The sequence below is a fragment of the Dipodomys ordii genome, unplaced genomic scaffold (genome assembly GCF_000151885.1).
Source record: "Dipodomys ordii isolate 6190 unplaced genomic scaffold, Dord_2.0 Scaffold3, whole genome shotgun sequence".
NCBI lineage: Eukaryota > Metazoa > Chordata > Mammalia > Rodentia > Heteromyidae > Dipodomys > Dipodomys ordii.
Window position 1 is genome coordinate 2,328,676 of NW_012267219.1, and position 26,735 is coordinate 2,355,410.

Sequence of the window (26,735 nt, forward strand, 5' to 3'; positions counted from 1 at the left end):
CCCGCGGCGTTTCAGTCCGGGGAACAGCGGTAGGAGCTCCAGGCCCGTGCACTGAGGAGGCGGAAACGAGGGAAGCCCCCAGAGCTCCAGCAGGCCCCTTCCAAAGGCTCCCCCACCCGGTGCACGCCCCCCAACCCCCACCCCGCCTCCTCCCAATTGTGCATTTTTGCAGCCGGAGGCGGCTCCGAGATGGGGCTGTGAGCTTCGCTCGGGGAGGGGTATTGAGGAGCGAGGAGTAAAGCCGGGGGTGAAGTGTTCGGATTGAGGGGCGGGGGGCTCACCTCCATCATCAGGCCCTCCCCAACGGGTTCGGAACTGTACCTCTTCACCCTCGCCCCTGGAGGAGTGCTTTGGTGAAGGAAAGAATAATAGAAGAGGGAGGGAGAGGAAGATAAAGGGGGACCCCCCAATTGGGGGGGGCGAGGGTGTGAAGTATCAGAACCGGAGGGGAGGGGGCTGCTGCTTGCATCAGCCCACACCATGCTGACCCCGCCGCTGCTGCTGCTGCCCCTGCTCTCAGCTCTGGTCGCGGCGGCTATCGATGGTGAGTGAGATTCCGCGGCCCCTGTGGACCCCTGGGGGCACCCCCTTCCCAGCCCCCACTCCTGCGTACAGATGGGGAAGGGAGACGCGGGAGGGGGTGCCTTTTGTTATCCCAGTCCAGCTGACACAGCAGCGGCTCGACTTGGGGTGGGGGGGATGGTGTCCGATTTGGAGGCTGGGGGGCCCTGGGTAAATTATGTTTCCGGGGGGGGCCCCCAGCCCAGACAAAGACCAGAGGCCTGACTAGAAAAAGGAGTGCTCCCCTTTTTCTGTATCTGGGATTGAGAGGCCTTCTCTGCCTGTCTCTGGTTGAGGAGGGCCTCTGCCTCTCCTACATCCTCCACCCCCCCCCCATCTGAATTGTGAAGGAATCCAGATTTGTGATGTACGGCTGCGAAAAGGGGGCGGAGGGCCTTTTGCAGTGGCCTCTGAAGATTGGAAAGGGACGACCAGTCAGGGGTGCCCTGCTGGGCAGAGGGCAGGCAGGCCCACAAGCTGTGGGTAGGGAGAGGAAGGGCCCCTGCTTGGGTGTGGAATGGGCTCAGCAGCCCAGGCATGAAGGCCTGGGTTCAGAATCCCGGGCTGCCAGCCTGGGTTCCAAAGTGGGCACTTCCCCCTCTGAGGGCCTCTGTCACTGGCCTGGGTAGGTCCCTGTTGGGGGACAGAGCAGGGTTGGTGATGCTATGTGACTTTGACTTTCTCTTCTTGATTCCTGGGAGCTTTGAGATGAAGAAAAAAAAAAGTCAGATGTCATCATTGGGGAAAGGGACTGGAGAATGGCCTGGAATGCTGGGGTAGGGGACTGGGAGGAGACAGCTTTCTCCTGACTTCTGGCTTGATTACAGTTTGGACTGGAAGGAGAGTTGGAGGTTGGAGGGGGGGGGTAATGGGTATTCCCACCTCCCACCATCTCAGTTCCTCACTCTTTTGGTAAATACATTTAACCCCAGTCCTACTCCATTCATGCATTCATGTCTATGTTCTATAATGCAGATTTAGACTTAGGCTAGAACTATATCCTTTTGGGAAAATGGGGTGCCCATCTCTCCTTTTTCTATCAGCTGTTTTTTTTTTTCCTCTCTTAATTTGTGAGTCACTGGTTCAAGTTTTGCCCAAGCTTTTTAGGTTGGGTCATGGAGTTGGCCTGGGCTGGGTCTCTGACTTAAGAGGGGGTAGGGTCTCCTTGCTTCCCATTACCTTCACATTCTCATTCCTCATGGAAGAAGTGCCCTCATACCATCTTCCCCCCCCCCCTTGTAAATCTTGCCAGGATTGGGAAAGTTTTCTCTGAAACCAGATTATCTATTCCCCTCCCCTCTCCCTAACTTGTTTCAGTTGAGAGCCAGAGGATCAGGAAGCAGCTGTGCCCAGAAAAACAGTTTATTCAGTGGCCCTTAATCATGGCATCTTGGGGACTGTCTGTCTGGCCCCCCACCTCCCAATTATCTACCCAAGAGGAGGAAAGAGGCTCTGCCCTGAAAATCCTGCAGACCAGCCCACGCAGCTACCCTTTGCCTTTGCCTCCTCTCATTATGTTTTTTCCTCTGGTTCTCAGCCCTGGAATGAGAGAGGATAACTGAGGCAGAGATGACTGCAGCAACTTCTAGGAGGAAAAGAAGAAGGTGGGGGGGAGGGAGGGAGAGAGAATGTTCAATCACCAGAAGCTCCATGAAGGAGGGTGGAAGAAGTTAGGTAGAAACAAGGGTAGGGATCCAAACAAGGTAGGGATCGCCAGGCCAGGCAGGAACAGCATTTCCAGGGAGCTTCTGTCCTAACTTCCTGACCAGGTTAGTTGGTTGTGATTAGATGAGACTGGACATGTTCTCCCTTGCCTTTCTCGACCCAAACCACTTGTATATCCCTGTTTCCGACTAAACTCTGTCCATAGCACCAGGGAGTGGATCCCTTCCCCAAACATACACCTGTGTCCTCCCCTGGAAATGGGAATGTACTAGGTGGGGGAAGGAGTGTAGGAAAGGAGAATGCTAGAGGATTATCAGTTCAACTCTATCCAGAGGCAACCTGTTTTTCCCTATCCTGCCCACTTACCTGGAGCCCACAGATAATTTTCTTCCTGGCCCAGTGCATGTGCTCTTGATGTTTAACCTTCCTTCCTTCTGCTCTCAGAGCTTTGCTGCCCCTTTCCCCTTTTTCCTTCTCTTCTGCCCCTAGAACTGTTCCCCACCCCACCCCAACATTCCCTTTCATTGGGGGAAGAATGATCACTTCTACACTAGAGAAAATGGAGTGTGGGGCTGGGAAGGTGGCTCGGTGGTTGCCTTGCATGCATGAGGCCCTGAGTTCGATTCCTCAGCACCACATAAGCAAAAACAAAAAACAAAACAAACATAAAGCTGAGAAAATGGAGTGTACTTGCTGTTGGGAAGAATGGACACGATAGGATAAGGAATAAGAAGTGGGATCATTGAGGACCTAGCTGAGATAAGGGGACATTTTGTAGTGGAAAAGGCGCTGTAAGCAGGGCTCAGGAAAGAAGAAAACTGACCTCCTCCCTTTCACTGTCCTTCTGTACACACCCCTTGAATCAGCCTATTACCAGTTAGGAGGAGGCAAGGTAGACAAATGAAGTGAGTTGTAAAGCTGGTGTTAGCCTCCTGGCTCCCTGAAAGAAGGTTCCAAACTCTGTTCTCGCTGCTCAGACCCAAATCCCAAAACATCTCTCTCTCTCTCCCCTCTCCCTCCTTCTCTCTCTCTCTCTCTCTCTCCCTCTCCCTCTCTGTGTGTGTGCATGCACGCACACGTGTGCCAGTCCTGGAGCTTGACTCAGGGCCTGGGTGGTATCCCTGAGCTTTTGTGCTCAAGGTTAGTGCTCTACCACTTTGAGACACAGCTCTACTCCAGTTTTTGGTGGTTCATTGGAGATAAGAGTCTCACCAACTTTCCTGCCCAGACTGACTTCAAACTTTGTTCCTCAGATCTCAGCCTCCTGAGTAGCTAAGATTATAGACATGAGCCACCAGCACCAGGCTCTCTACTTTTCTAGTTCAAATCAGGGATGTGTAGGAAAGTCATCTAGGGGATTACTTCAATCTTATTCTTCATTTTCTCTTTTTTTCTCTCCTCCTCTTCTTCTTCTCCTTCTCCTCTTCCGTCTCCTTCTTCTTCTTCTTCCTCCTTTTCTCTTTCCTCTCCCCAACACTGGGCCTCCCAAGGATGAATCCCAGGGTCTTGGCCAGAGTCAAATCCTGTCTAGACACCCCCCACCCCCAGTCTTCAAAACTTTTTCTTGGGCTGGGGTGTAGCTCAGTGGTATACCACATGCTTAGTCTGCTTAAGGCCTTGGGTTCGGTCTCCAACACCCCCAAAGCCCAAAACAAATTGAAAAGAGACCGTCTTTTTGTGTGTGCTTATACTCAGAGCTTAGAGCCTATACTCAGAGCCTACACTCTTGTTTGGCTTTTTTGCTGTAGGCTATCTAGCACGCTAGCATTTGAGCTAAACCCCTCTCCCGGCTTTTTGTTGGTTAATATGGAGATAAGTGTCTTTTAGACTCAGCTGACTTGGATCCATGATCCACAGATCTCAGCTTCCTAAGTAGCTAGGATTACAAGTGGGAGCAGCTTGGGTAAGAACCTCCTTCTTACCTTTGGGAAGCCCTTCCTCAAGCCTCTTCTTTCTTTGTAGTTGAAAGCCCTGAACTCTAAACTCATCGATTCCCCCTCCCCCAACACAAGTGTTCTCTTTTCAAGGTCCTCCTCATCCTTAAGATGCTCTGTCCTCTGGATGGAAGGTCTTTCTCTTTGGAATTTGGTGCTGTTGAGTGGGATTGTACAAGGGTCCCTGATTTGGTGATTCTGTGTTAGTGCCAGGGAACCTGGACCCGCCCCCTGTGTTCTGTCCCAGATTTCAGCCTGGTTAGCAGGATCCTGCATTGTTTGGAGAAGGAAGCAGTTGGCTCTGGAGTATTTCCGGTGCCGTGGCCTCCAGCTCTAGTGTAAAACCTTGCAAAGAAGGAGGTGAGGGGTATTGGAGAAGGAGAGTCCCGTTGTCTCTATTGCTCCCTGCAGAGAGATAAGAGTTGGCTGCAGCCCTATGCTCCCCCCAACCACATCTCTGTGGGAGGCAGTGGTCCCTATTCTGGGTCTTCTTGGGTCAGATACTGCTAGTTCTGGGATTTTTGTCTCCCCACAGATAGGTGTTGCCCCCACCCTACTCTGCATTTCAGCAGGGTAGTCATTCTCTGGGTTCTTCCCAGGACAACTGTGTCACCATCTTGGCAATCTCTGGGCTGGGCTGAGCCTCCTTCCTGTCTAATTTGCCTGCCTGCTTTCCTCTGTCTGTCATTGGTGTGTGATCTTAGCTTTCCAGATTCTGTCTGTTGGCCTCATGGTTGATCCTTTTTATTTGCCCATGCTTTGTAACTGACTCTGTCTTCTGTCACTTGTCTTATTTCTCTGTGTCCATTCACATGCATCCAGGTCTCCCAGTATCCTGAACACTACCTGGGGTAGGAAGAGTGGAAGAGTGGATTGGGGTGTGTGTGCGCGCGCGCGTGCGTGCGTGTGTGTGTGTGTGTGTGTGTGTGTGTGTGTGTGTGGTGGTCCTTTAGGGTTTACCTTAGTTCTAGAGTTTTTCTTTCTCTGTCTGGCCAATCCTACTGTCCAATTTGGCAGTAAACTTCCCCCTCTCCTTTCCTCTAAGTTCTTCTCCTTCCCCTCTTCACTACTTCTGGGAATGGGTTTAGAGAGGATGTTCCTGGAAGAAAGAAACTTACTGTGTGCTACATAGGAGAAAAGCCGTTATTTCAGAAGGAAGGCAGGAGGTTAGACTTCTGGTCGGACTTCCTTCTGATGGAATTGAGAAGGAAGAGGATTGGAGAAAAATGTGGGGAATAGACCCAGAACTGAGAGTTTTTACTTCTGATGAGCATAGGCTATGTTGGGGTTGCGGGGGGAGGTAGGGAGAAAGGACTTGTCATAGTCTCAGTCTGATGAAAGATATGCTAACCTTTTCAGGCATTCGAGCATTCTGGATTTTATTTCTGGGGAAAGGAAAAGATGATAGGGAGAGGTCACAGGTCAGCCTAATGTCCTGCTGAGTCAATATTGACTCAGGATAGAAGGAGAGACCCTTCTCCGCCCCTGGTGGTCTAAGCCACCCCATCTGTCCATCTGTCCAGGCCGCAAAGCAGAGGCCCAGACTCAGGAATGACAAAAATGTGTCTGAGCCTCACTGAGCTTCGGGAAGGAGCCACCGGGTAACACCCAAAATACATAAAATTCAGGGAAAAGCTCTCCATTTGGATCTGCGAGGCCCTTGCTGCTCCACCCCCATATGTTTAAAAGCTCAGACTCTTGCAGGCTCTGCGTGCCCCCCCCCAGCCCCGGGACACACCCAGCTTCAATGCTCCCTTAGAGATTACCATGTAGCTTCCTTTAGAAAATGTCCCTGTCTATCTCATACTGGGAACCTATCTCTCCCTCTGCTGTGTCCCACTCGTAAAAAGTGCTCCAGGGTCTCTTTCTGGTAGTCCTACTTCCAGTCTCCTTATCCTTTAGAAAGTACTGTCTGTGGCTCCCCAGGGATATAGAAGGATGGGGGCCCTCTTCCTTGGGAGAGGATTTTCTTCCAGGCTCAGGCTTTCCTGTCTCCCTCTCTTCTCTGGCCAGGCATTCTCACTTCCCATCCTCACCCCACCCCAAAGTCCCAGAGTGGGACAGGGAATGACAGCCAAGGCTGGAGAAGGGCAGTGGGGTCTGTGTTGTGTCTGGACACACACCCAACCCCACACCTCCTGCCCTGGCTCCAGCTTGGTGGCCCTAGGGGCCATGGCTGGGCTGGGTGCCTGGGTTGAAGCTGTGGGGGGGGGTGGCGGGGAAGCGGGGGAGACAGGGTGTTGGCCAAGTTAGCATGGCGGTCACATTCATCTCTAGGCAAAGCTGAGAACAGACGGCCCCTGTGTCCTGGTGTTCCTTTTGCAACTCACTCACTCTCCTCTCTCTCCAGTTCTCTCCTCTTTCTCCCTCCTACCTCAGCCTTCTTCTATCCCATTCTTGTCCCAATCTGTCTCCTCAGTGCCCACCTATTCTCTCAGAGACTCTGAAGGTCACTCTTTACAATCATTCTCCCTGCTCCTAAGGCCACACACCCAGAGTCCTCCTGGTGTCTTCCTTATAGGCAGGTTTCACCTGCTTAGTTACTAAGAATCCCTCAGTGTCCTCATTTGTAAGCTGGGTGTTGCAGGACACCCATTTTGCAGGGCGGTAAGGATCTAAATGAGTGAACAGGTCCCTACTTTTCAGATCTGTGGCTGGCACACAGTAACCACGGTATAGAGTGTCAGCACCCATGATTAGGAAGCCCTCCTCTCAAGAAGTAGGGGATAGCCAGTAGTGATGTTTGAACTTAGAGTTAATGATAATCGCCCCATTTAAGCTGCAGGCCATGGGTTTCCTAGGTGCTAGATTCTGATACAGAAGGCTAAAGGGCATCCGGGTTGGCCACTAAGCAGATTATACATTTCCTCCCCTGTCTCCTTCCTCCAGCCCTCCCCCAACTCCAAGGAAGCTTCCCTGGGCTGTGGAGACTGCTCCAAGTAGGTTATGCATTTCTTTCCTCCCCTTTCCCCTTGAAGGAAATCAAAGACAGGCCTCAGCCTTTTCACTGGAGACTCCGTGGCTTTCTCTACCATGATTGACAGGAAGGAAGTTTTTTCACTTATTTCTCTCCATCCTTGTGCCGTCCTAGCTCTCCTCAGGAGATGTGCTCTGCCAACACTCCTTCTGCCCATGGGACAGAGGAGATGCTTCTATGGGACCCAGGCTGAGTTTCTTTCACCCGTCCCCATCCCCCACTGCCTTCCCTCTGCAAGAGCACATCTGGTTTGTGAATCTCTCTCATTCCAGCTTTCCGAGTTTGCCAGCTGCTGTTTCCTCTGTCGAGTTCAGGCCAAAAATGGGGGTGGGGGACAGTAGGGGAGACTATGTGAGGGCCAAAGGAGGGGGGGGTCCATGATTGAGACATGGAATGGAGGCAAGGTTAGGATGACCAGCCACTGACCTCAAGCCCTGGTTGGGAGTTCTGCCCTGGGAAGGAGTTGAGGCCTGGACTCAGCCCAGGTGGGGGAGGGGGAGGGAAGAATTGTTGTCATTGGGCCTGGGGGGAGTGGCATCGGGGTCCATTTTGGGGCTCCAAACATCCCATCTGCCTCTGAGCCCCATTGCAGCTTCCCTCTCCCCTCTCAGCCGGCCTGGCTGGCCAGGGGAAGTGCTTGTCCTCCAGCATGCTAACTAGGCTGGCGGGCTGTTTCCCCGGGAAGACCTCACAGCTGGCCCAGTGGGGCAATGAACTCAGCATTATCCACCTCCTCAAGGGGCCTTTATTCCAGGCTCAGGGATGGGGGGAGAGAGGGGGACTCCAGGGGGGGTCTGGCCAGGCCATCCTTGATGTGTTTCCTGAACTGGGCTCTGGTTCTGGCCAGGGGCCTGAGTGCAGTCCTCTCTGCCAGAGATGGGGGTTAGGGAGAGAGGATATCTCCTAGTGGCCCCATCAGACTCCCTCCCTTTGCAGACACATTTCCATACCCTTCTGTCTCTTTCTTGTCAAGTTGGCTGTGTACATCTGTCTTCCCAGGGGACTGTGGCTACTGAGGAGTGGGGGGGATACCTTCTTTGGTACCCTGATGCTAGTGCGGAGTTAGCCTTCAATGTGTGCCAGTGCAAAAGAAATGGACTTGAGCAAAAACAGCTCAGGGACAGCACCCAGGCCTGGAGTTCAAGCCCCAGTATCAGCATACACACACACAAAAGAGTCCATACAGTCAGCTGAACTGGGCTGTCAGCTATGTGACCCCTGGCAAGTCTGGCCCAGTTTCTTCCTCTGTGAGCTGAAACTAGCTCCTAGGGCCAGGCTAACCAATACCCTTGCCTCTGATCGCTGACTCTGTCATCCTGAGCAATCTTTAGGTGCCTCTTATCTGAGGATGTCTAATGAAAGTCCCCCTGAGGCCTAACCAACAAGGCAGTCTGTCTTTAGAGAATGAAGGTGGGAGCTGGGCTCCATGCTGGGCCTTGTTTGCTGTCCCATACAGATACCACTCTGAGCTTACTGTGTTCCAAGGGTACTTCCCATGGTTCCCATGTAGGGGCTGGTGGTGGGGGGTTGGAGGTGGCTGGGGTGATAGGTCAAGGGATCAGGGATATCCTAGAGGACAAAGAAGCCAAGAGATTAGAAAAGGCCAGTTATGGCGGATGAATGATGATAAAATAGGGTGAAAGAATTTTGTTTTCATGTATGAAAATAGAACAATGAAACTTGTTGAAGCTCCTTTAGCAAATGGGGAAGGGAGTAAGGGAGAGTGGTAGGGGGGAGTGGGATGGATTGTAATACATTGTATACTTATGTGGGAATGTCACAATGAACACCCCTCCCATGTCCAACTGATATCTGCTAATAGAGAAAAAGTGCTCCTGCAAGAGAGAGAAAGGAATGAAGGAAGGAAAGAAGGAAGGAAGAAAAGAAGGAAAGGAGGGAAGGAAGGCGAGGAGAGGAGGGAGGGAGGAAGGAAGGGAGGAAAGAGGGAAGGAAGGAAGGAAAGATGACTAATTATGAGCTGCTACTAGAGAGGAATACCAAGTCTCAGAGTTTTTTTGTTTTTGTTTTTGGATCTGGTCATGGGGCCTGAACTCTGGGCCTGGGCGCTGTCCCTCAGCTCTTCAGCTCAAGGCTAGCGCTGTACCACTTGAGCCACAGCGCCACTTCCGGGTTTTTTCTTTTTGCTTATGTGGTGCTGAGGAATCGAACCCAGGGCCTCAGGCATGCAAGGCAAGCGCTCTACCACTGAGCCACCTTCCCAGCCCCAAGTCTCAGAGTTTTGACTTTGAAGGGAGACAGACAATCTGAAGGACTTGGAGAGCACAGCAAAGCCCTCTTGGATCCTTCTCCTCCCCTTCTATAGGTACACAGTGTCAGAAAACAACACAGTTGAGCTATAGGCATCTAGAGTCTGGACCACACGGGGACGATGCTGGTGATGGAGTCCTAGGGAGTTTTAGGACCTTAGTTGGCCTCCGTCCCTCACATACACTCTCCATTTCTTTCCTAGCCCCTAAGACTTGCAGCCCTAAGCAGTTTGCCTGCAGAGACCAAATCACCTGTATCTCAAAGGGCTGGCGGTGTGATGGTGAGAGGGACTGTCCAGATGGCTCTGATGAGGCCCCTGAAATCTGTAAGTACCTTCTTGGGATCCTTCTCCCCAAACTCTCAGCTTCTCCCTTTCCCTTGGCAGATGTTTGGGATGAGGACGGCTGCTCTCCAGCCTGGCATGGACCTTGCACTCTGACTATGTTTGTCCGTGACACAGCTAAATTTTCCCTCTCCTCTCTCTTCACGGTACCCAGCATGGTGCCTAGTGTGCATGGAAATGGCATCTGACTCCATTAATTACTACATCACCACACCTGATAAGTTTGGTGTCTCCTGGGCTGTAGTATTTGCCAGAAAGAGAGAGCCCAGTTGCCCTTTCTTTCTGACTCTTTCCTCTTCTTTCCAGCTTTGAGTTTTCCTAGCCTTTCATGAATGGCCTTTAGGTCCTGCCAGGTACCCTTATGTTCTTGGGCTCCCAGGCCAAAGGGCACAGCTCTTGCTCAGTCTCTGTACCAGAAGCCACACCCCTGTGCGCTTCCCGCCACCCCCGCCTTCCCCTGCCCCCAATAAGTGGTGTAATCAGAGGCAGCTGTTTAAACTGGGAGAAAGGTCCCCACCCAGCCGTCATTGGCAGGGTTGCCAATTGGGGGAGGGGAGTAGGGGCTGGTGGCAGGACCCCAGAGTCCTGGGCAGGTATCAAGAATTTTGGGGTCTGTACCTTCAGCATCTCCCCAGCTTGGCTGATCCTGGCCAGGGTGTCAGTGAGCCTTCCTAAGCCTGTCTCTACCCTCTCTCCTGGGCTTTGTGCTGCTCCAGTCCCATTCTGTGTCTTTCCCATGCCCCCACCCATAATTATCAAGGGTAACTTTAGGACAGAAAGGGCTCCACTAGTTTGTTCTGTGTCACCCCAACACTGCCTGGGAGGGGTGGGGACCCGAGGATTGAGCCTGGAGTCTTTGTATGTCATACCACCTTTGCTATCTGAGTTTGTTGGAAGTAAAAGAGTTGTGTAAAGGAGCCATACCTGGCACTTGTTGTCCATCCTTTTTTTCAATTCGGTGCATCCTTCATCTTGTGAGCATCCTCATACTGTTTACACTCATATGAACTCTTGGACCAGTAATGGTCACCCACAGACTTACCTGCCTCCCACTGACCATCTCCTCTGAGAGAAAGGCACAGACAGGTTTGCCATAGCCCACGTGGATGCTCTCAACCACTAAAATGCCTAGATATGTGCAATGGCAGAAGCATATAAAAACATAAAAAAGCATGGAGGCAGGCACCAGCGGCACATGGCTATAATCCTAACTACTCATGAGGCTGAGAACTGAGAATCACAATTTGAAATCAGCCCAGTTTGATGAGTCTCCATGAGACTCTTTTTTTTTTTTTTGGTGGGGGGGGGCTGGTTGTGGGGCCTGAACTCTGGCCTGGGCGCTGTCCCTCAGCTCTTCAGCTCAAGGCTAGCACTCTACCACTTGAGCCACAGCGCCACTTCCGGCTTTTTTCTTTTTGCTTATGTGGTGCTGAGGAATCAAACCCAGGGCCTCAGGCATGCAAGGCAAGCGCTCTACCACTGAGCCACCTTCCCAGCCCTCCATGAGACTCTTATCTCCAGTTAACTACCAAAAAGCCATAAGTGGAGCTGTGGCCCAAGCAGTAGAGCACCAGCTTTGATTGAAAAGGCTAAGGGACAGTGCGCATATATAGCATCCTTGCTACATACAACTACCAACTCCCCACTGCATGCAGAGCCCCAGTGAATCTGCATAACATAAGCTCACTTTCTCACATTCTGCCTGGCTGAGGGCAACAGTAATGATCTTGCCAGCTCCTTTTCCTTCTGGCAATTATAGAATAAGGACATCACTAGTTGGCCACAACTTTTGACCCTTCCCAAGTCTTTCCTTCAGGCCTCTGCTCTGGATTGGAAGGTTGAATAAATAGTGCTATCCAGCAGGAATATATTATAAGCTACATATGCAGTTTTAAAATTTTCCAGTAGCCACATTAAAAAAAGGTTAAAAAGAATTTAAAGATAAAACAAAAACTGGACTCCAGTGGCTCACACCTGTAATCCTAGCTACTCAGGAGGCTGAGATCTGAGGATCACTGTTTGAAGCCATCTAGGGCAGGGAAAGTCTGTGAGACTCTTTCTCTCCAATTAGCTACTCAAAAAAAAAATAAGAAGAAGAAGACCCTGGAAGTGGAGCTGTGGCTCAAGTGGTAGAGTCTGTGAGACTCTTTATGTCCATAAACTACTAAAAAAAAATAAGAAGAAGAAGACGCTAGATGTGGAACTGTGGCTCAAGTGGTAGAGTGCTAGCCTTGAGCAAAAACGCTTAGGGACAGAGTTCAAGCCCTTAGTTCAACAGTTCAAGCTCCAGGAGTAGAGCCCGTGCGCGCGCACGCGCACACACACACACACATACACACACACACACAAAGAAAAAGATGTGGTGGCACATGCTGTAATCCCAATACTTGGGAGGCTGAAACAGGAGAATTGTAAGTGTGAGGCCAGGCTGAGCTATAAAGTGACTTGTAGATAAGCCTGGGTTACAGAGAAAGACACTGTCAAAAATTATTAGCCATCTTTCAACTTTTTGTATTGTCTTTAAAATCCAGTATACATTTATGTGTACAGTTTGAACTAGTCATGCTTCCATACTCAATAGCTACACATGGCTGGTGCTATGTATAAGTCAGTGCATTTCTAGAAAGTTTGGTGTCACTCATCCCCAAGCTCCAGGTCCTGGAAGTACTGGGAACGAAGTGTTCTTTTTCTTTGACATGACCTCTCTCGACATGCACTCTCCCACTCTGCTATTGAAAACCTTTCACCTCTGACCTCTGCCTTTCTCCTGAGTGTAGAATGTTGGATATTGGGATCCATAGGCACGGAACATTTAGGGAATGGACCCTTTGTTGAAGCCTACTTTTTCCTTCCACATGACTGCTCCCAGATGAGTAGCTACTGTTGGGAATGATAGAAGAAATTGGATGGTGGAGGAAATGGAATAGTGGAAGGGCCTAACTAGGCCTCTTGAGATCTAAAATATACAGTTGTTGGAAACTCTAGTCTCAATTTATGCCCACCCTCACCTATCCTCACCAAACAGCTGGCCAGACACCACCCTGGTCAGCATTGTCACGCCAGCCATTTTGTCTGCCCTCAGGTCCACAGAGCAAGACCCAGCGGTGCCAGCCAAATGAACATAATTGTCTGGGCACTGAGCTATGTGTTCCTATGTCCCGCCTCTGCAATGGGGTCCAGGACTGTATGGATGGCTCAGACGAGGGAGCCCACTGCCGAGGTAAGGAACAGAATTGTATTCTCTCCTGCCCAGGTGGATGTATGAACTCCCAGCCTAGCACCTGAGATGGGAGGTCTGCCATCCTTGCATCTGAATGTGGTTGGAGGCATGCTCTATTCCTCTGCAAAGATTTGCCATCAGATACAGATGAAGTTGGTTGCCCTGTAGGCTTAAAGGCTGATCAAACAGCCCTGTGGGCCTTTGCCAGGGACCATGGCTGGGCACTTCCTTCTGGTTGAATACTTGGACAAGTCACTTTTCTCCTAGTTTCTCATCCATTAAGTGAGAGGTGAATGTTTTTATGCTTTTTGTTTTTAATAGTGGAAACCTTTCTTCAAAAGACTTTCTCATTTTTCAAGAAGTTTTCCTGAGTATCAACACCGAGGGACAGAGATGCTGTGCCTGGAGCAGGGGTCAGGGATTTGGAGCTTGGGGTACAATCTGTCTCAACATTCTAGAAATCATTCCTCAGGAATGGCAGGTCTTAAAGGGACCCAGGAGCTGCTTTGGTTCATCCTGATAAATCTGTACTTCCCAGGCGCTTGATGGGAAAGCTATCCAGTCTAAAGAAGGAACATTACTGTGATGTTAGACTTCTCACCTGTGGCTCAGGTTACCAGCTCTGTAGTCTTCCCTCCTAGATTCCAGTGGGCCAGGGAGTCTGATCACTGTATGATCAGTCTGTGAGAAATTTACAACATATGGAGAAACAGAGTCTCAGACTTGCCTGTCAGGGAATAGTGACCTTTCTCTGCTTTCCGGGGTTTTGGGCAGCTTTTGAGAGGCCTTGAGCAAGGAGAGGAGCACTGCTAGGGATGGAGCCAGTGTTCTGTGTCATCCACGTGTCAGAGAACATCTGCCTGTTAGAGGAGACACATCTGGATCCTTTCAGTGAGTCAGGGAGTGTGGAGCAAGGGAGTTTGTGGAAGATTTTTTTTTTCTCTTTTCCTTTGGTCGATAACAAAGCTCCTGGGGTGGAATCCAGAAAGTTGGCCTGGGGGCTGACTGCAGCTGCCACTCACACCCCTTCTTATCAGATGATGCATGCCCAAGCTTACTTCCTTATGACCTTCTTGTTTCGGAAACTGCAAGTAACCTTAAAATTCTAGGTTTTGAACTTCCTCTGATACTTCAGAAGTTGGACTTCCTCCCTGTCTTCCTGCCCCATATCCAAATGAGAAATTCCTTTTCTAGCTTTTCCGCGACACATAATATTTCCTTCCCCCTTCCTGGGGGAAGGCTGGACAGGTAGCACATTTGGACCTTGGGTAGAAGTCGGAGCGGAAGGGATGACGGGAGCCTGGTTCTCCTATTCCAGTTCTTCCCGGCAGGCTTAGTGCCTTAAACGCCTTAGCACCTCAGCGGCTCCCTCTCCTAGGTGGGGGCAGTTAGGGGCTGTGTGTGAGGCAGCTGGACAAAAGGGTCTTTGTGGCCTAGCTGTCTGGCCCCACGCAAGGCCATTAATTGGGTCACTGGTCTGGTGGGGAGGCCAAATACTCTTCCACCTCTCCTCCCTCCTGCCTCACTCCTTCTGTCTCCCCTAGGAAGTGGGTCAGTGGCAGAAGGAAGATTAGAAAAGGATCCTGAGGAAACTAGGTTTACTTCTCCTTTTCTATCCTCCACTTGCATCTTGGGCCTTTCTCGTGGCCTCCTGGGGCTCAAGGGACGTGTTGCCAAGGTGCTTGCAGGACAGCATTGGGGACATTGCATGCTCATTCTTCACCCCCTGCCCAACTAAAACTGACATTGTAACCCCTACAGAGTACAGACAAGAGGCACATGAAGGGACTCACTGTCCCCTCCTGTTGACCCAAGAAAAGTATTGGAACCCCTTTCATGGAGACACGGGTGGTCCCAAAAGACAGAGCTTTGGAGAGGTAGCTGCTAAGTCATGTTTGGCTGTGTGACCTTGGACCTGTCCTAGGTCATCTCTGGGCTTCAGTCTCCTCACTTGCAAAATATGGTCCATGCCTCTGAAGGTGCCCTTCCTCTTGGGCACCCCCCAGTCTTTCTTCAGAGGGATTTCTGGAGGTTGACTGGAGGTGGGAGAAGGGTGCTATCTTGGGGCCTGAGTGTGTTGTCTGTTCTGCCTTTGCACAGAGCTCCGCAGCAACTGCTCTCGCCTAGGCTGCCAGCATCACTGTGTCCCCACACCCAGTGGGCCCACCTGCTACTGCAACAGCAGCTTTCAGCTACAGGCAGATGGCAAGACCTGCAAAGGTATGTGAGCATGGATGTCTATGTGTATACAAGTGCCTGGAGGGCACCGGCTGGGTAGTAGAAGGTGTAAGAAGGGGCAAACATTTGTTCCCAACAGACCTTAATCTCCAGTTAACTGCCAAAAAAAAGTCAGAAGTGAAGCTGTAGCTGAGGTGATAGTGTACTAGCTAAAGTTCAGGGATAGTGCCAAGGCACTGAGTTCAGTCCCTAAGACCAGCAGTGCTTCCCTCCCCCCAAAACTGTAGGCTGTATATGTGGTTCAAAAAAAAAAAAGTTAAAGCATTACAGATAAAAGTGAAGTTTCTGGCTAAGTGCCAATGGCTCATGCCTGTAATCTTAGCTACTTAGGAGGCTGAGATCTGAGAATCAAGGTTCAAAGCCATCCTGGGCAGGAAAGTCCAGATTCATCTCTAGTTAACCAGCGGAAAGCAGGAAGTGTCACTATGGTTCAAATGGTAGAGTACTAGCCTTGAATGAAAAAGCTAAAAGACAGTGCCCAAGCCCTAAGTTCAAGTTCCAGTACTGGCACACAAAGAGCAGAGAGGCGGGGGAGGGAGGGGGAGAGGGGGACAGAGAGAGAACTAAAGTTGCCATAGATGAATTGTCTTCAATTCTAAGTCCTTTTCTCAACTCCCTAGAGGTTGTATTTGTGTACATGGAATCATTGCACATCTAGATGGAAGGACTGCTTATGTGTGCTCACCCTTTTAGGCACAAATAGTTCCATACGGTAGGCATTAGTTGCAATGGTTTTCACTCCTCAGTATGTTCCAGAGACTTCCCTTTTCTATGTTATTATGTAGAAATATACTTCATTCTTTTAAAAAACCACTGTGACGTATAAGGATTACCACAGTTTACTTGGCTATATCCCTTTTGATGAGTAAGTTGTTCCCAAGTTTTCTCGGCTACAATGCAAACTTTTCCGTTTTAAGTTTGCCTCCCTTAAGTCTTTGTCCAAATGCCATTCTCAGTGAAGCTGGCCTGACTACTCTAAAATGATACCCTACCACGGGTGTTCTCTCTCTTTTCTCTGTTGTATTTTTCCCCCTCCAGTGCTGAAATTCAAGTGCAAGACCTTGTACATGCTAGACAAGTGCTCTGCCACTGAGCTGTATGCCAATACTTATCTGCCTATTTTTTTTCAGTAGCACTATCACTTCTAACATGTTTTCCCTTTTATTTCCTTTATTACCAATCACATTTATTATCAGAATATTAGCACCAGGCACTTATAGCTCAGGTCTGTAATCCTGCGTACTTAGGAGGCTGAGATCTGAGGATTGCGATTTTGAGCCAGCCCAGGCAGGAAAATCTATGAGACTCTTATCTTCAATTAACTACTAAAATAACCAGAAGTGGAGTTGTGGCTCAAGTGGTAGCCTTAAACAACAAAACAACCAAACAACTAAGCACAGCATCCAGGCCCCTAGTTGAAGCCCCAGTATATGCTTGTGCACGAACACACACACACACACACACACACACACACACACACACACATTTCATAAGGATGATATAGGTATATTTTCAAGTTCACTGTGTATCTTCCATATCTGGCACAATGTAGGTACTGCAGAAATTTTTCTCTGAATGAATGAATGAATGGATGAATGATGGGTGCATGTTTGTTTGTTTTCTCTCTAGAGTGGATTCTAAGACTGGATTTGCTAGATATTATGCATTTCACATTATAATAGATTCTGCTGATTGTCCTTCAAAACTGCACGGCTAAACACCCTGGCGGTGTCTTAGGGTCCCTATGTTCCTCTCATGACACTGAAATGACTACCCTCTTGTCCTTTCCCTGCAGACTTTGATGAGTGCTCTGTGTACGGTACCTGCAGCCAACTGTGCACCAATACGGATGGCTCCTTCACATGTGGATGTGTTGAAGGCTACCTGCTACAGCCAGACAACCGCTCCTGCAAAGCCAAGAACGGTGGGTGGGGCTGCCTGTGGCCACTGAGCCAGGCACCCACAATGCAGTTCCCTGATGGGTAGTGGCCTGAGAAGTCCGAGGGCCTCAGCCACGCTGACTCTTCTCTGCCCCATCCCCAGAGCCAGTAGACCGGCCCCCTGTGCTGCTGATCGCCAACTCCCAGAACATCTTGGCTACATACCTGAGTGGGGCGCAGGTGTCTACCATCACACCTACCAGCACGCGGCAGACCACAGCCATGGACTTCAGCTATGCCAACGAGACCGTATGCTGGGTGCATGTTGGGGACAGTGCTGCCCAAACACAGCTCAAGTGTGCCCGCATGCCAGGCCTGAAGGGCTTCGTGGATGAGCACACCATCAACATCTCTCTCAGCCTGCACCGTGAGTCACCCACTCCCAGATCAGAGGGTAGAGCAGGGAAGGGCAGAGTAGATGGGCCAGACATAGCCCCCTGTTTGGGGCTATAGCCTGTTTGAAGAACAGCAGAGCCAAGGCCATTCTTCTACCTTTGTCTGAGCTGTTTCTAAATTACTCTTACATTTCTGGCCCAGGGCTGAGGGAGGAGAAAGATGGAGGCAATGAATGGTCAATCTCCAGAGACCAGGGACTGTCCCTTCTCTGAGAGAGTTGTTGATTGGCCTGCAGAGGGGTTTTCCCATGAAGCAGGATCTGGGATAAGGAATGAAGAAGCTGGAGGCTGGAGGAACTGTCAAGTGGTTGAGGGTAGAGAAGCCAAGGCCTCCTGTGTCTGCTTCTGCGTTCATCTTTTCCCTCAGGGGTATCTCCAGAAAGGACTTCCTACTATATGGAAGGTACCAAGGTCCTGTGGTGATCAGTGAGATTAAGAGAGGAGCCATAGGCTGCTAGAGCATTTTAGGCTATGCTAGCTATTCTCATTCTGGCTCCCTCCCTAGGTGATATGTTGCAGTTCTAAAATGGCAGGAGTGTCAATGCTGGGATACCAGCATGGTTGGCTGCAGATCCATTGCCTGGAGTAGTCCTGCTTCTCTCTGATGCTGTTAGAGAAACAGATAAAAGAGCTCTAGGATCATCATCACATTTCCCCATCATGTCACACAGGGCTGAGGGGAAGAATTTGACCTACAGTTCATCTTCCCCCATCCCTGATCTCTGACCTTGAATGCCAAGAGACTGTTTAGTTTTCCTAATTTGCATAATGGCTTTGAGCCAGTCTATACAGATCGCATAAGATGAGGTGACATATAGGACCACTCACAGGAAGTTTGGGATTGTAAACTTTCAGCCTTTCTAGGCCCGACCTTCTTCCCTCCCTCCCTCCCTCCTCTCTCGCTCATTCCTTCTTCCTTCCCTCCTTCCCTCCTTCCTTCCTTCCTTCCTTCCTTCTTCTCTTCTTTTTTTTGAACCCAGAGCTTAGCACATGTCAAACACGTGTTCTACCACTAAACAATATTCCCAAGCCCGTTAGAAGAAGGTCTTGAAGTTCCTTTATTCAGAAAACAAAGATCCTAGGAGGTTATAAGAGATCCATTCTGGGTCAGAAAAAGGGGAATTCTGGAGGCAGGAGAAGACATAGGGATATCTCACTCTCTGTGGCCACATCATAGAGTCCATACCTTGGCCTCCACTCCAGAGCATCTAGGATGGTGCCTTTGGACTGTTGGTGTCCAAAACTCATCTGTAATGAGACATGGGTCCTCCTGGATTTGCTGTGCTAACAAGAAGTAAGCTCTTGAGAGGTGACCCGTTTAAGAAACCCCATGGCTGATAGGGTGGGATTGGGACAAGACCTTGTGAGATTTCTGCTCTGCCTCCATGCCTTAGCCACCTTCCACCTCAACCAGGCGTGGTTTGAAGGATAGATCCTGGAGCCCCTTCTCTAGCTCTGCCTCTGCAATGAGCCTGTGGGTAGGTGACAGTGGGGTTCTCTTAGGGGAACCTTCTCCACTTTTGCTCTGGTATAGTCCCCAGAAGAAACAGGAAGTAATCTAACTGATGCCCCTCTCTTGGCAAACCAATTTACCTTGCCTCCCAGTTTGCTAGATTCACTGGGACCTTCTGAGACAGAGTCAGTCCAGGAATCTGGAAGAGACTAAGATTCTGGGAAGCAATGCTTAAGGTGAATAAGTGGGTACCTCTGACCCCAGCTTCTGTCCCTTCCTCAGTGCCCTGCCCCCCATCCCACACCCCTGACGCCAGAATGTCTGGCTGTCACCCTGAGGATGGTTGTTTTGCTCTCATCCCACAAACTAATTATGGGCCCTGTGCTAAAGATGTCAGAAGTGTCTCTCTCTCTATCACCCTCCCCCAGTCACTGTTCATCCCCTTCCCCAGGAGGAAGTGTGCCCTAGAGTGGAGGGTGGAGGGCTGAGTCTTGGTACTCACCTGCTCAGTGGGCTGCTGGCCTGTAATTAGCTCCCCAGAGGATGATGGAAAAGGCTACTGCTTTCTCCTGCCTTCTTTGCCCTCCCTGCAATCATCCCATCCTTTGCTGTGACTGGGACTTATCGGACCCCCTGGGACCAAATCCCCAGCAGAAACCATTGAGAGGTATTGGAGACAGTGAAGCCTGCCTGCTGATGGTGGGGAGCAGAGAGAGCCTGCCTCAGAGAAAAATCTGGAAACAGAAATAGAATAGAAAAAAGGAAGGAGGCCAGGAAGTCAGTCTGGTTCATTTAGGTCCTGGAGCAGGAGAGAGATCTGCTTTGAGTCCTGAATGCCCCAGGGGCCCCTCCAAGACTTGGCAGCATGTGTGCACACTTTCTTCCCTCAGCAGGGATGCTAACCCTTTATCCTCCAGTTCTAGGGATGTCTCCCCCTCCCACCTGGTCGCAGGGCCCATCCATCCTCCTTACAGCTGGATGAGAGGCCCAGGGCTCTAAATGTATGAGTGCAGAAATCGATGAGAACCAGAAGAGAGGAAAAGAGGATTGAGGATGTAGCTCTGTGGTAGAGCACTTGCAAAGCCCTGGGTTCGACCCTCAGGCCTGCACAAAAATAAAAATAAATAAAACTGGTATGGTGGGAGCTGAGGTTGAGGTGAGAAGGATACTCACTTGAGCTCACAGAGTTGAGACTAACCTAGACTATACAGCAAGACCCCCATCTTAAAGTAAATAATAATAAATTAATAATTTTTTAAAAAAGAGAAAGGGAAAACCCTTACCAAGCACCTTGACCAGTTCCTTGGTTTTAGTCCTACTTTTTCCAAAGTGGCTGTGTCTTAATTTCATAGGCGCTTTAATTTTTTTTAATTTTATGTACTTATGTATTTATTTATTTATTTGTGCAAGTAACAAGATTTGAATTCAGGGCCTTGTACTCTCACTTGGCTTCTTCCCTCACTGGCTGGCACTCTACCACTTGAGCTATGCCCCAGTCTTTTTTTTTTTAATTTTTAATTTTTGCCAGTCCTAGGGCTTGAACTCAGGATCTGGGCACTGTCTCTGAGCTTTTTGTTTTGCTCAAGGCTAGCACTCTACTACTTGAGCCACAGCACCACTTCTGGCTTTTTCTGTTTATGTGGTACTGAGGAATCGAACCCAAGGCTTCATGCATGGTAGGCAAACACTCTACCACTAAGCCACATTCTGAGCAAGTCTTTTTTTGTTTAAGCATACATTAGTTATTCAAGGGGGGGGGGAGTTATTGTGACATTCCTTCACTCTGTGTGTGTGTGTGTGTGTGTGTGTGTGTGTGTGTGTGTGTGTGTGTGTAGCACTCGAAGTCAGGGCCTAAGTGTTATCCCTGAGCTTTTTTGCTCAAGGATAGTGCTCTACTATTTGAGCCATATTAACACTTCTGGATCTTTGGTAGTTAATTAGAGCAGTCTCATGTATTTTCCTGCCCAAGCTAGTTTTGAACTATGATCCTCAGATCTCTGCCTCCCAATTATCTAGGATTACAGAAATGAGCCTCACAGCATGGCAACAGTTACGTTGTTATTTGATATTATTAGAAAATTCCATCTCAACCAATGGTTGGGCGTGGTATTTAGAACCAGTTATTGTAAACTATAGGGGCACACAATGATTGGGCACAGTGGCATATACCTAGCACCCCTAGCGACACACCAAAAAAGCTCAAATAGTAAAACTGTAGTCTAACCTGGGCTAGGCATAAAGCAAGAACCTATCTAGAATGTAACCACCTTTAAAAGGAGCTGGTGCTAGATGATGGTAGCTCACTTTTGTAATCCTGGCTACTGAGGAGGATGAGAGTTGAGGATCAAGATTTGAAGCCAGCTTGGGCAAGAAAGTCCATGAGACTCTTCAGTTAACAATCAGAAAGCCAGAAGTGGAGCTCTGGCTCAAGTGGTAGAATGCCAGCCTCGAGTGAAAACAAGCAAAAGCACAATGCCGTGAATCCATGCCCTAGTACTAGCACACATACATGCCAAAAGAAAAGTGGGGGAGGCGTGTATCCGGTGAAACCAAAGTCCTCAGGTGGTAGCTCTCCAGCAGTAGAGTACATATTTAGCAAGTATAAGGCCCTGGTACCACTAAAAAAAAAGGAGAATAAATCATAAGTAAATAATAGTCTAAGTTGTACATACAATGGCAAATATTTTGAAAGTGACACACAAAAGATGGCTGTTCTGGAAATTGAGACCCAGAGGGTTCAACAGGCATTGCATTTGCAGAACCAGGAACCTGGCCTTCCTACCCTAAACCCCACCCCTGACCACCTTCTCCAAAGTCCTTTTGCTCATCTTACCTCATCTCCCCGACCTGAGCAATCCTCCCCTACTGAGCAGTTCTGGTCTGTTCTCCCTTCAGCTGGGAGGTTGTTCCCACTGTAGGGGAAATGAAGTTGACTACAGGAGTAGGGGTGGGGGTGGGGAGTCCTTGGAAGGTGTGGTATAGTGAGGGATGCTCTGAGTTTGCAAATAGAGGCCTGGAAGGAAATAGGGTTTGCTGAGGTCACATAAGTATTGGACTTTGTATGAAAGAGGGGCAGGGCGGGGGGGGGGGGGAGGAGTGTCCTGGGCTTCCTTGCCTGCACTAAGCTTCATAGGGAAGGAGGTGGATAGGGAAGCCCAGAAAAGGTCCCCTAAGCGGCAGGCTGCAAAGTTGCGAAATAGATCCCCAAGTCCAGCTGGCCAACTTCACTTTTCTCTCTCTCTCCCTCCCACTTGTGTGTGTGTGTGTGTGTGTGTGTGTGTGTTTAAAATCACAACAGGAAATGGGGTAGTGGTGTATTTAAAGGGCAGGCAAAGAGTGAAATGACAGCAGACCCTCTGAGTTTGTGTTGAACTGAAAGGGGAGCTGTCTCCTCACTGTCCCGGACACCCTAGGCTCTCAATCCTCATCACATGCCAGCAGAACACTCACAGACTTTACCACATGCAAAAGCAAACAAAAAAAAGCATGCCCCTTCTTAGGCCTGGGGGTGTCAGACACCCAAGGGGTGTCAGAATATTAGGGGGCAGGGTTAGTCACCCTAGTCTTAGGCCTAGGACCCTCCACATCCTAACACTTTGATTTCTCCATTCCTCATCCCCCTTCCTGGTTTTCTAATCATCTAAGTCCTGTCTTGCGCCGCCTCTCCCAGCCAGGGCCAGCCCTGTGTCTCCCGGCCCAGATCCAGCCCTGTCCTCTCCTCCCCCGCTGTCTCCTTGAAGTTTACTCTCCACCCAGCCTGCCCCCAGCACTGCCCTCCCTGTTTTCAAGCCAAAGGAAGTAACTTAAGCAAGACAGACATATTTTAGAGCCCCATGAGGATTTCTCAATAGTATAAAGACCCTAAGACAGGCAGACTCAAATCCAGGCTTCTCATCCCTAGAATCCAGGACAAAATGCCTCTTAGGAACCTGACCAGGCCAGGGAAGGGAACAAGGCATAAACCCCAGGCTGGAAGTATCATCAGGGATAGGAAAGATGCTAGAGGACAGAGTTCACTAATTTCAGTGTGGCTCAGCTCTGGATTTGCTGGTGGAACAAGGAAAGTTGAAGTCAGCGCTCAACAGCAAACTAGAACACAAGGCCATGTCACTGTGTAGCCTGGCTGGCTACACAGACTTCTGCTCTACCTTGGAAGTGCCCAGTCTTTTTGTCTGTACTTACCCAACTGTTGGGGCAAGATGCCTGAATTGGCTTCCTGATTGTCCTCTTCCACTGTCCTCATGTATCCTGAGGTCAGAAAAGAAGAATCCTAGTGACAGAAGAGAAAGGAAAGTTATGTCCCAGCTCTAGAACAACAGAGTAAGGACTGAGTATTCAATAAACATTTGTTAAATAAATCAATACAAGTTTTGCTATCAGGTGCCAGGGACAGAGATGAAAAGCGGCACTTTGCCCTCCCAATATCTGCAGTCAGATGAACAGACTGTGATTAAAGAAGCTGAGGCAAGCCAGGCACTGGTAGCTTATACCTGTAATGTTAGCTACTCAGGAGGCTGAGATCTGAAAATGCAAGTTTGAAGCCAGCCCAGAAAGGAAAGTCTGTGGGACTGCTATCTCCAATTAATCAGCAAAAAGCTGGAAGTATAGCTGTGGTAGAGGAGTGCCAGTCTCTAGTGAAGTAGCTAAAGGAAAGTGCCCAGGCCCTGACTTCAAGCCTCAGTACTGGCACAAGAAAGAAGAAGAAGAAGGAGGAGAAGAAGGAGGAGAAGAAGAAACAGCAACTGGGTGCTGGTGGCTCAGGCCTGTAATCCTAGCTACTTAGGAGGCTGAGGCAGGAAAGTCTGTAGGACTTTTATCCCCAATTGACACTAGAAAATGGGAAGTGGTGCTGTGGCTCAAAGTGGTAGTGCTCAAGGCACCTAGCCTTGAGCAAAGAGTTCAGGGACAGGGCCCAGGCCTGGGAGTTCAATCCCCACGACCAAAAAATAAAAAGAAGAAGAAGAGGAGGAGGAGGAAGAGGAAGGGGAGGAAGAGGGAGGAGGATGAGGAGAGAGGAAGAAAGAGGAGGAGGGAGGAAGAAGAAAAGAAGAAGCTGCTGCCAGCAGAGGCTGTTACAAAGGAGCAAGCTCTCTCCCATAGGGAAAATTCTCTCTTATAAAGAAAGCTCCCTTTAATAGAATTGTTCTTCCCCACCAAAGGATCTTGTACCCTATTCTATGTCTTTGGGTGTGTGGATGTGTCCTTCAGATAGGGAAAGCTCCCAATAGGGAAGCCTGAGTTGGTCAGCTTTTTGCCCCTGCTTTCCATTCCTAGGGCTGCCCTCAGTGTGAAAGCCACAGTGCTCTGGCTAGAGGCTTGCATGGCAACTTGATGAGAAGGTGGGAGAGGATAGATTTGGTGTGAGGGAAGATAGTGGCACAAATGATAGCTCCCATGTGTGATGTGCTTATTATGTTCTAGACCCTCTGCTGAGGGCTATTAATGCACCATCCCATTTTACAGACTCAGAGACTTTGAGTAACTTGCCTGTGGTCCCACTATTGGAAGGTGACAGAACCAGAATTCACACTAAGGTTGCCAATGTTCATCAGGACCCAGGGCAGAGCATAGCAATGGAAAGGCTGAGGGGGGTGGGGCTGGAATAAGAACCAGAATCCCAGTATTTTTCCTGGGGAGGTGATCCAGGTAGAAATTAAGAACTCCGTTTCCATCCGGGAACCCTTGTGCCTCATTCTGTAATCTTCAGGTGTGTGAGGAAACATCTGCTCAAGATGCAAAGGCCCTGCTCTAGATTTCCTTATTTTAGAGAAATGACTATAATCCTAAGGCTGAACCTAGGGTCTTGGTGGGAATCTGGTGGGGGCTGTGTTTCTGGGAAAGCAGCCATTGTTTGCTCAAGAAATACCTCTTGTGAAATGGAAATGATGGAGAAATAGAGAAAAACTTGGGTTATGCAGTGTGGCCTGCTAAGCAATTGGGCTAGGGCGGCAGGGAGGGTTTGACACTTGCAAACACACATCCCGGGTCTATTCTGGGGCCTGGAACTGAAAGTCCTTTGCAACATCACAAGCGGGCTATGGTCTCCCTTCTGACTCACACATCCCCTCCCAGCCACTAGCCTTCCTCTCTACATTGGGATCCCTAACTTCTCAGCCAATAGACCACTACCAAACTCCTCCCTTAACTACAGAAACACTCTTTTCCTTGGAGTTCATTTGAGATTCTCCTGTCCTAAGCATTGGAGCCCTTGGCCATAACTCCTCCAGGGGTTGGGAATATGTGCTCTGGGCCAGGTCAGCCCTGGCAAGGCTGGATTACAAGAATTCAGATATCCTCCAGGTTTGTAGCACCAGAATGCTTCAGCACTTTGGACCAAAGTCCAAGATTTTGTCTGAACTCTAACCCATAGGTTAAAGAGGAGTGGGGCCAGAGACCACCTATAGGAGAGCTCAGGAGGAGATATTCCTTCCCAATTTGAGAGAACCCATCTCTCCTCTCAGCTTTGGAGTGGTAGCCTGTGTGTGTGTGTGTGTGTGTGTGTGTGTGTGTGTGTGTGTGTGTGTTGGGGCAGGCAGAGGAATCTGAACTTTAAGAGAGAAAAATAATGTGGTGGAGGGGGGTTGGATAACAAAAGATTTTTGCTTACAACTAATAGTCTCCAGCTGCAAAAATACCAAAGGGGAGGCCAGGCAGGCTGGGGACTCTAGTTCTTGCCAACTCCTCACCGGCCTGCTGAGTGGGGCCCTGCCTGGCCTTTAGGGAGGTGGAAGGGGAGACCAGCCAAGGATAAATATCTGCAAGTAGGGACTCTTCTCTGCCCTCCTTCCCGGAAGTGGTTGCAAATGCAAGGCTGGAGGGAGGAGACCCTCAGGCCATCCCATCCCGGAGTTTTGCAGGAATAAGTATGCAGCAACACCTGGGACCAGAGCATTAGATCTCTGCAGGCCACTTCCTCCTCCCTCCTTGCCAAAGGAAGGGTGGATGGAGCAAGGGCAGGGTGTTGCCAGCCCTAAGGCTGGGCAGTGACTCAGGAGAGCCTCAGGAAGTTGGAGAGAAGGACATAACGCGCCAGCTGGTGCTGGAAAAACAGCTTTGACTGATGAATTTCATGTACATGCCAATAGCCCCCAGGCCCCTGCCGTGCCCACCAAGTAAAGGGCACACAGCTCTGTTTGACTTTCAGCCGCCCTGCTGGCTGCCTAGGACTGCAGGCAGGTCTCAGCTTTGGGATTTCAGTTTCCTTTGGAGGCAGCCCAGCGGCTTCATTTTAATCTGGTTTCTCTGTGGTAACAGCATGTGGGGGCAGTTTGGTCGCCTTAACCCTTGCACTGGGCATCTTCCTCCAAGGCCTGGGTCTTCCCAAGCTACTGTCCTCCTTTTCTTACAATGTGACAGTACTGGGAACCCAGACAAATGACTGGTTGGGTTTGGGGAAGTAACACCTCTTTCCAGTGACCTCTTTCTCCAGTCATCTCGTGGTAAAATTCACTAGAGGGGACCTGAAGAGGAAACTTAATTTGATGAAGGCCTCCAATGGCCTCTTCCTCACCCCTCCCATTCCCCTCCCAGCCTTAGTCCTGTGACTGTGAGTCAGTCACTCAGCCAGCCAAGTTCCTTGGGAGCCATGTTCCTGTTCTCTTTGCCCCCCCTCCCTTTCCTGTCCCCCCACGGTTAGGAAGCAGCCTCTGAACCCCTCTGGGACAAGGAAGAATTAGGAAGAGTTGTACAGAACCTGTCATTATACCTGATAGCTGTAGAGAGGCAGAATAATGTCTGCTGG

General features: G+C 49.7%; 1 protein-coding gene across 1 annotated transcript in view; it reads left to right on the plus strand.

Moving 5' to 3' along the window:
- Nucleotides 1-18: 18 nt before the first annotated feature.
- Nucleotides 19-26,735, plus strand: part of Lrp1 (low density lipoprotein receptor-related protein 1) — a 91,181-nt gene continuing 64,464 nt past the window's right edge. Inside the window, exons 1-6 of the mRNA XM_013020863.1 lie at nt 19-544; nt 9,608-9,730; nt 12,831-12,968; nt 15,069-15,188; nt 17,002-17,130; nt 17,250-17,513. Of these exons, the coding sequence (XP_012876317.1) occupies nt 481-544; nt 9,608-9,730; nt 12,831-12,968; nt 15,069-15,188; nt 17,002-17,130; nt 17,250-17,513 (838 nt within the window). The 5' untranslated portion in view covers nt 19-480. The remainder of the gene's footprint in view (nt 545-9,607; nt 9,731-12,830; nt 12,969-15,068; nt 15,189-17,001; nt 17,131-17,249; nt 17,514-26,735) is intronic.